Raw genomic sequence first — 9327 nt, 5'->3', positions numbered from 1 at the left:
TAATGAATGACTTGAATCAGTCAAAACCTTCCATCTATTCCGAAGTCAATAAAATTGATTGATTGATTGATTGGATTTGAATGCCGCCCCTCTCCATAGACTGGGGGGCGGCTAACAACAGTAATAAAAACAGCATATAACAATAAACAGGGAATGGGTCTCATTGAAATTGGGGATTTACAAGTATGAATTAAATAGTACTGATACTCAAGTACCTTGCTTAAGTTTACTGTATATTGATCTTTTGGCTAACATCTTGTGTCTGTGTCTACTCTTAGATTATTCTCCCCTCCCACCATCTAAGAGAAAACAAAGTCTTCATGGAAAGGTAGCTTGTGACACTAGGTACAGTACAGTATTAGCAATAAAAGACTCAAAATTGCCTTGTTAAGGAATAATTTTTCCCTGTTTGTGAAAGGAGAAATGGTTTCTATATACTTAATATTGTTACAGTTTCCCAATAGCCAAGCACACTTACCCATAGGTTCTCAATGAATCATGTTTTCTGGTTTTCCATAGCTTACTATGGAAGATAACATAGATTAGTTTGCATTCTTGTTAAGATAAAATGAGTTTGTTTATTTGTAGTTTAGTGTATTGTGCAATTCAGCTTTAATCTAGAAATTAATATTCAAAAGATAAAATAATTGTGGTAACCATCCTGCTACCCATTACAAGTTTTCTATTGTAAGATGGGATTGTAGTTTTGTTGAATTAAAGTTAGTATTAGTAGTTAAGCAGCTGCAGCTGCTTAAATCCACACTAATTATAAATAGAGGTATTTTTAAAGAGCCGATATCTGCCTCAAGGAAGAAGGAGTTATTTGCCTGCAGAGACTCCAGAGAGCAGTGAGTGAGTAATTTTGGAGGGTTTTTTAAAGTTATCAATATAACTTTGGTTTTGGCTTACTTAATATTATCTGATAAAATAAGAACATATACAGTAGTTAGCCTTATATTATCGAGAACGTAGAATTTTTTAAAAAACAGGACTAGATGTTTTATTTAAAATGTTGCAAAATTGACCAGAAATATTTCACCTGTTTTGTAGCAGTTGCCTAATTAGCAGACTTAAGTAATAAACCTGTAATGTTTTATATCTATACAAAGCAACCTGCTTTTTAGTATACCATTTAATATACTGTATTGTGCTCCATTGTGGTTTATTCAATAAACCATAATTCAGTACAATCCACTGAGAATACAGACACACAGCCAATATCAAAGAAACTGTATTGTGGTTAATGAACCAAGAGATGTCATAGTTTTATACAGAAGTAGCTACAAAACATATTCCCATAATATATAATGGTTCCACTGTAAAATTGTACTGTAGCTGCTCGGTAAAGTTAAATCTTAATAATTTATTCTTGTTATATAGCAGTTGATGCTTTTAATGGTATTCTGGAAATATTTGCCAGATTTTTCCAAACTGATTGAACCTGATAACATAAGTAGCAAAGCTGCTCCATTCACCTTGATAAAACAGGTTTTTATAGAAATATGGTAACAGGACTTGTATTCTTACTTGCATTCATGTTTAATGGCTAGTGCTTAAGTTTGTTAGCAGTCTATAGATCTGTGTTAAATTGCAGAGTTAAACTGAAGTAATGAAACGTTGTCTTTGTTTAAAGGACCAGAATGTCTGGACGTACAAAGAAACATCCAAAGCCTGTGTTGCCTGAGAGAACGAGCAAGACAAAAAAATCCGGCTTGCAGTTTTCTGTGGCTCGAATTCACCGGTACCTGAAAAAGGGCCGTTATGCTGAAAGAATAAGTCCAGGAGCCTCAGTATACCTGGCTGCAGTCTTGGAATATCTGACTGCAGAGCTCATGGAATTAGCTGGGAATGCTGCTCATCAGAACAAGAAGCACCGGATTGGACCACGCCATATCCAGCTGGCAGTAAGGAATGATGAAGAACTGAACAAGTTGTTTACAAATGTGACAATTCCTCAGGGAGGAGTTCTCCCCAACATCGAAGAACCTCTTCTTCTTAGGAAAACAGCACAAAATAAAAGAGACAACAAGGATGGTCACTCCCAGGAATTGTGAAAGGTTCTACATCTTTTCTTGCAAGAACAGACTCTGCTAAAAGGAAAAGACTGGAAATTGGTTCTTTTTTTGTAACATTTTCCACTGGTTATTATATCAATCCTCAAAAGAGGAACAATGTACTCCTTGCTCTAACATAAATGGCTTTTAGGCCTGAATGGGCCAGAGAATTAGTGGTGCATACCTCTCTGTTTCCATACAGACTCAATATTAGTGATCATCATTTACAGTGTTGTGGGAATCTTGTTGCAAAAAGCATAGATGATGTCTTATGTTAACCTGGCTATCCTCAGGTTGGCACTCTTCAGATATGTAATTCTCCAAACTCTCAACTTTAAGAAGTGTGGTTTTTTTCCTGTTTTTTCAAACAGTAAATAAAATTAAAGGTATTGGCAAAACCATTTTGATATTCAAGGTTTTGCACCCAGATCGGCACTTATAATTTATTTACTTGCATTGAGGATTATGATCAACTGAATTACATTCTTCCTTGCATTTCTGGTCTTAGGTTTTTATGATGTGGGAAACTAGTTAGCGTTTAATTCATGTACTTTTAGATGAGTTCCTCATCAGATGTGTTTGTCATTGAATTAAGAAAAGCTCTCCTTGAATGTTGGCTCCATTTAATACAAACCATTTATGTAATGATTTCATAATTAAAAATATACCTCACTTGCAATTGTGTTCAAAATGGTTTATTACTCAAAAGCAGAGAACATGCTTTTTGTGCCAAAGTTCCTAAGTTGGGTCTCTGGATTCCTTTGATAGCATTATCAACAATGCTGGTCTAGATAGATTAATAATTTCAAATTGTGGCAATCCTTAATGTGATTTGTTTGGTTCTGGTTAAATTTGTTGTGTGAATCCATCCTATATTTAAATGAAACAAAACAAACCGTGGTTTGGTACTAAGTGAACTTTGGCAATATAAGGCAGCTTCCTAATTTCAGATGTTTTGTGGAGCTAGAACTAGCTGCAGTGAAGATATGAATGTTGAATCTGCTATTAAAAGTAAATGGAAGCATCTCATAATTGATTGACCTTCCTCAAATAATTTTAGTAAGTTGGGTTGATGGTAACTCTGTAAATCTATTCTATCTGTAATGCTTTCAGAATATGTGTGTTCCCCCAGCAATAAAAAGTAGCTTCTGTGCATGCGCAGAAACAAAAATCCAAGGTGGCAGCACCCACGAACCGGGACTTCCAGAGTCAGCTCTATGATGGTCTCACCAATTTACTAACAGTTCTAAAGAACCAGTTAGAACCGATAGTAACCTACCTCTGTTCCCCTGTGTCTAGTTTTCGCATAGAATGCCCTATAGCACCATCCCAATGGAAGGACTTGATAAAGCTGTATGTATATCCATACAACTTCAGTGTATATAAGTGGGAAGATATATAAAATTACCGGTACTTCAGTTTGGCCTTATCACTTATAACTTGCATTCTTATATTGTTAAGTGGGTAGGATTGCATTAGAAGCATTTGCCTTTGAAATCTATGCATGGTATATTTAGGGTATGGAGTACCTAGCTTGAAGTTTCTTGCAAGTAAATTCCGGAACTTCCAAAACTTTTTGTGATCTATCAGTAGAAACTAGTATAACATTTGATATTTTTCATTTTTAGTATTTTTAACAAGTCGTTCTTTAATTAGTCTAAAATTGTACTTTCTAACCAAATATACTTTAAACAGGATATTTTTTCAGCCATTGAAAATTAAGCACGTCGCCTTCTTAATATCAACCTGCAGCCAGACAAGACTGGAAAAGTTTGGAATTCTGTCTATATGTAGACCTCAATATACAACAGTTAATTTAGTGACTGTTCAAAGTTACAGCGGCACTGAAAAGTGTGACATGACCATTTTCTACATTTATGATAGTTGCAGAACCCACTTGGTCACATGACTAAAATTCAGAAGTTGTGCAACTGATTCATGACAGTTGGGAGTGTCTGGATGTCTAGTGATCACTTTTTATAATCTTCTGATTATAAGCCATAATCATTGCAGTTCAGTCTTACTAATTGAAATGCAATGATTCACTTAACAACTGTGGAAGAAAGGTCATAAAATGGAGCAAAACTCACTTAACAAATACTTTGCAACATAATGGCTGGGCTCAATTATGGTCACAGATCGAGGAGTGAAATTTTTGGAATCTCCAGGATGAAGAAAGATTCCCATCTTTCCTCATCCTGGAGATTCCAGGAAATTTACTGGGGAGTGAGGCCGAGGGAATGTTTTTGGGAATCAGTTACATATGAAAAGATAAGGAAATCCATATAAGAATGTTGTGTTAAAGATGAACTTTGTTTTCCTATGTTAGATCTCAAAGTTTATATTATTTCTCTGTACTATACTAAATGTATCTTCAATAATGGAGGCTCATGGAAGGTAATTAAAGAATGGTCCAACCTAGAAAAGGAATTTCCTGGCAGTCAAAACAATTAACCAGTGGAATAGCTTGCCACCATAAATCGTGAGCCACTCCATCACTGGATGTTTTTAAGAGTCTAGACCAGGGATGACAAATGTGTGTCATGTTGTCCTCCCTTGACTTTTCCCCCCTTTGCTAAATGGGATGGGTGTGGTCAATGTGATGTCTGCTGTCCTGGAGATTGACACTCCTGGTCTAGGAAATCACTCATCTGAAATGGTAATTTTCTCCTGCTTCAGCAAGGGGCTTGACTAGAAGACCTTCAAGGTCTATTCCAGCTAAAGCCCAGGCACTGTATGTTTTTAATTTTTCAAGCTTTTTCCCTGATTTATCTACATTTATGTCCCTAAATGCTTGGTTTTCTTTATTTCTTTTTAAAATGTTTCCTCAGGAGGAGAGAAAGAACTTAACCTAGACTTTACTAGACTTACAATCTAAGGTTTAGAAAGCTTAAAACTACGTTGCCTTAAACAAAACCTAAGTACAGCCCATAAAATCATCTCCTACAAAGTCCTTCCTGTCAAAGACTACTTCAGCTTCAACTAAAACAACACACAAGCACACAAAAGATACAAACTTAAAGTAAACTGCTCCAAACTCGACTCCAAGAAATATGACTTTAGTAACCGAGTAGTCAATGCATGGAACTCACTACCTGACTCTGTAATATCATCACCTAACCCCAAAACTTTACCCTTAGACTACCCACTGTTGACCTCTCCTGATTCCTAAGAGATCAGTAAGGGGTGCACCAGTGTACCTTCCGTCCCCTGTCCTAATGTTTCTCTCTTACTAGTATCATGTATATAAACATTGTTATATTTGTATACTTGACAAAACAAATAAAATTAATAAATATGTAGCTCAGGGTTGAACTGTGCTTTTAAGCTTGGTTAGTTGCTTGCAGGCAACACTTGGGGTAACGCTAGTGAATATTAGTGAATATTAACACCTAATTGGGTAAGGACATGTCTGCAAATAAAAAAACTCAGCCCCTAGTGTTGACTACTAATTATAAATTATATTCTGGTTTTGAATGTAATTTTTCAAAGATGGGAAAGAAATAGAAATAAAACATCCAGTAAATAGTAAATTATTTTCCCCCTATTAAGTAAGGGCCTCAAGAATGGAGGAGAATGGCTAATGAATTACTTGAATCAGTTAAAAACTTCCATCTATTCCGTAGTCAATAAAATAAACAGGGAATGAGTCTCATTGAAATTGGGGATTTACAAGTATGAATTAAATAATACTGATACTCAAGTACCTTGCTGAAATTTACTGTATATTGATCTTTTGGCTAAGATCTTGTGTCTGTGTTTGATCTTAGATTATTCTCCCCTCCCACCATCTAAGAGAAAACAAAGTCTTCATGGAAAGGTAGCTTGTGACACTAGGTACAGTATTAGCAATAAAAGACTCAAAATGGCCTTGTTAAGGAATAAATTTTCCCTGTTTCTGAAAGGAGAAATGGTTTCTATATACTTAATATTGTTACAGTTTCCCAATAGCCAAGCACACTTACCCATAGGTTCTCAATGAATCATGTTTTCTGGTTTTCCATAGCTTACTATGGAAGATAACATAGATTAGTTTGCATTCTTGTTAAGATAAAATGAGTTTGTTAATTTGTAGTTTAGTGTATTGTGTAATTCAGCTTTAATCTAGAAATTAATATTCAAAAGATAAAATAATTGTGGTAACCATCCTGCTACCCATTACAAGTTTTCTATTGTAAGATGGGATTGTAGTTTTGTTGAATTAAAGTTAGTATTAGTAGTTAAGCAGCTGCAGCTGCTTAAATCCACACTAATTATAAATAGAGGTATTTTTAAAGAGCCGATATCTGCCTCAAGGAAGAAGGAGTTATTTGCCTGCAGAGACTCCAGAGAGCAGTGAGTGAGTAATTTTGGAGGGTTTTTTAAAGTTATCTATATAACTTTTGTTTTGGCTTACTTAATATTATCTGATAAAATAAGAAGATATAGTTAGCCTTATATTATCGAGAACGTAGAATTTTTTCAAAAACAGGACTAGATGTTTTATTTAAAATGTTGCAAAATTGACCAGAAATATTTAATCTGTTCTATAGCAGTTATCTAATTAGCAGATTTAAGTAATAAACCTCTAATGTTTTATATCTATACAAAGAAACCTGCTTTTTAATATACCGTTTAATATATTGTGCTCCATTGTGGTTTATTCAATAAACCATAATTCAGTACAATCCACTGAGAATACAGACACACAGCCAATATCAAAGAAACTGTATTGTGGATAATGAACCAAGAGATGTCATAGTTTCATTCAGAAGTAGCTACAAAACATATTCCCATAATATATAATGGTTCCACTATAAAATTGTACTGTAGCTGCTCGGTAAAGCTAAATCTTAATAATTTATTCTTGTTATATAGCAGTTGATGCTTTTAATGGTATTCTGGAAATATTTGCCAGATTTTTCCAAACTGATTGAACCTGATAACATAAGTAGCAAAGCTGTTCCATTCACCTTGATAAAACAGGTTTTTATAGAAATATGGTAACAGGACTTGTATTCTTACTTGCATTCATGTTTAATGGCTAGTGCTTAAGTTTGTTAGCAGTCTATTAGTCTCTGTTAAATTGCAGAGTTAAACTGAAGTAATGAAACGTTGTCTTTGTTTAAAGGACCAGAATGTCTGGACGTACAAAGAAACATCCAAAGCCTGTGTTGCCTGCGAAAACGAGCAAGACAAAAAAATCCGGCTTGCAGTTTTCTGTGGCTCGAATTCACCGGTACCTAAAAAAGGGCCGCTATGCTGAAAGAATAAGTCCAGGAGCCTCAGTATACCTGACTGCAGTCTTGGAATATCTGACTGCAGAGCTCATGGAATTAGCTGGGAATGCTGCTCATCAGAACAAGAAGCACCGGATTGGACCACGCCATATCCAGCTGGCAGTAAGGAATGATGAAGAATTGAACAAGTTGTTTACAAATGTGACAATTCCTGAGGGAGGAGTTCTCCCCAACATCCAAGCACTTCTTCTTCCTAAGAAAACAGCACAAAATAAAGGAGACAAAGAGGATGGTCAGTCCCAGGAATTCTGAAACGTTCTACATCTTTTCTTGCAAGAACAGACTCTGCTAAAAGGAAAAGACTGGAAATTGGTTCTTTTTTGTAACATTTTCCACTGGTTATTATATCAATCCTCAAAAGAGGAACAATGTACTCCTTGCTCTAACATAAATGGCTTTCAGTCCTGAATGGGCCAGAGAACTAGTGGTGCATACCTCTCTGTTTCCATACAGACTCAATATTAGTGATCATCATTTACAGTGTTGTGGGAATCTTGTTGCAAAAAGCATAGATGATGTCTTATGTTAACCTGGCTATCCTCAGGTTGGCACTCTTCGGATATGTAATTTTCAAACTCTCAACTTTAAGTGGGGGTTTTTCCTGTTTTTTTCCAATAGTAAGTAAAATTATAGGTATTGGCAAAACCATTTTGATATTCAAGATTTTGCCCCCAGATTGGCACTTTAAATTTGTTTACTTGCATTAAGGATCATGATCAACCGAATTTCATTCTTCCTTGCATTTGTACCCTTAAGTTTTTATGATGTGGGGAACGAGTTAGCTTTTACTTCACGTACTTTTAGATGAGTTCCTCATCAGATGTGTTTGTCATTAATAAAAACTCTTCTTGAATGTTGGCTTCATTTAATATAAACCCTTTATGTAATGATTTCATAATTAAAAATATACCTCACTTGCAATTGTGTTCAAAATGGTTTATTACTCAGAAGCAGAGAACATGCTTTTTGTGCCAAAGTTCCTAAGTTGGGTCTCTGGATTCCATTGATAGCGTTATCAACAATGCTGGTCTAGATGGATTAATAATTTCAAATTGTGGCAATCCTTAATGTGATTTGTTTGGTTCTGGTTAAATTTGTTGTGTGAATCCATCCTATATTCAAACAAAACAAAACAAACCATGGCTTGGTACTAAGTGAACTTTGGCAATATAAGGCAGCTTCCTAATTTCAGATGTTTTGTGCAGCTAGAACTAGCTGCAGTGAAGATATGAATGTTGAATCTGCTATTAAAAGTAAATAGAAGCATCTCATAATTGCTTGACCTTCCTCAAATAATTTTAATAAGTTGGGTTGATGGTAACTCTGTAAATCTATTCTATCTGTAATGCTTTCAGAATATGTATGTCCCCCCACGAATAAAAAATAGCTTCTGTGCATGCGCAGAAATAAAAAACCAAGGTGGCAGCACCCACGAACTGGGACTTTGAGAGTCAGCTCCATGATTTGCTCGCCAATTTACTAACAGTTCTAAAGAACCAATTAGAACCGATAGTAACCTACCTCTGTTCCCTGTGTCTAGTCTTCCCATACAATGTCCTATAGCGTTATCCCAAGGGAAGGAGTTGAAACAGCTGTTTGTATATACAGTTTCAGTGTATATAACTGGGGAGATATATTTATTTATTTATTTAATTTATTAGATTTGTATGCCTCCCCTCTCCGTAGACTCGGGGCGGCTAACAACAATAGTGAAACAACATATAACAAAACTAATATTTAAAATAGTTTTAAAACCCCTACTTTAAAAACCAAACATACACACAAACATACCATACATAAATTGTATAGGCCTAGGGGGAAGAAAATATCTCAGTTCCCCCATGCCTGACGACAGAGGTGGGTTTTAAGGAGCTTACGAAAGGCGAGGAGGGTTGGGGCAATTCTGATCTCTGGGGGTAGTTGGTTCCAGAGGGTTGGGACCGCCAAAGAGAAGGCTCTTCCCCTGGGTTCCACCAAACGACATTGTTTAGTCG

The 9327-nt window shown here is 35.6% G+C and overlaps 2 protein-coding genes across 4 annotated transcripts; both read left to right on the top strand.

Moving 5' to 3' along the window:
• Nucleotides 1-773: 773 nt before the first annotated feature.
• LOC139166851 (histone H2A.J-like) lies at nucleotides 774-2733 on the top strand. Of its 2 annotated transcripts, none has more exons than XM_070751009.1 (2): nucleotides 774-852; nucleotides 1634-2733. In XM_070751009.1, exon 2 carries the CDS (start codon nucleotides 1641-1643, stop codon nucleotides 2052-2054), a length of 414 nt encoding a protein of 137 aa, XP_070607110.1. In that variant the 5' UTR covers nucleotides 774-852; nucleotides 1634-1640; the 3' UTR covers nucleotides 2055-2733. The 2 variants fall into 2 exon arrangements, with proteins under 2 accessions (XP_070607110.1, XP_070607111.1); XM_070751010.1 differs by having other exon boundaries at nucleotides 775-848.
• Nucleotides 2734-6314: 3581 nt separating this feature from the next.
• Nucleotides 6315-8254, top strand: LOC139166849 (histone H2A.J-like). Of its 2 annotated transcripts, none has more exons than XM_070751007.1 (2): nucleotides 6315-6389; nucleotides 7165-8254. In XM_070751007.1, the coding sequence occupies exon 2, from the start codon at nucleotides 7172-7174 to the stop codon at nucleotides 7583-7585; it is 414 nt and encodes a 137-aa protein (XP_070607108.1). In that variant the 5' UTR covers nucleotides 6315-6389; nucleotides 7165-7171; the 3' UTR covers nucleotides 7586-8254. The 2 variants fall into 2 exon arrangements, with proteins under 2 accessions (XP_070607108.1, XP_070607107.1); XM_070751006.1 differs by having other exon boundaries at nucleotides 6315-6393.
• The last annotated feature ends 1073 nt before the right edge of the window (nucleotides 8255-9327 follow it).

The sequence above is a fragment of the Erythrolamprus reginae genome, chromosome 4 (assembly GCF_031021105.1).
Source record: "Erythrolamprus reginae isolate rEryReg1 chromosome 4, rEryReg1.hap1, whole genome shotgun sequence".
In the NCBI taxonomy this organism is placed as follows: Eukaryota; Metazoa; Chordata; class Lepidosauria; order Squamata; family Dipsadidae; genus Erythrolamprus; species Erythrolamprus reginae.
This window is presented reverse-complemented; position numbering and strand designations above follow the sequence as displayed.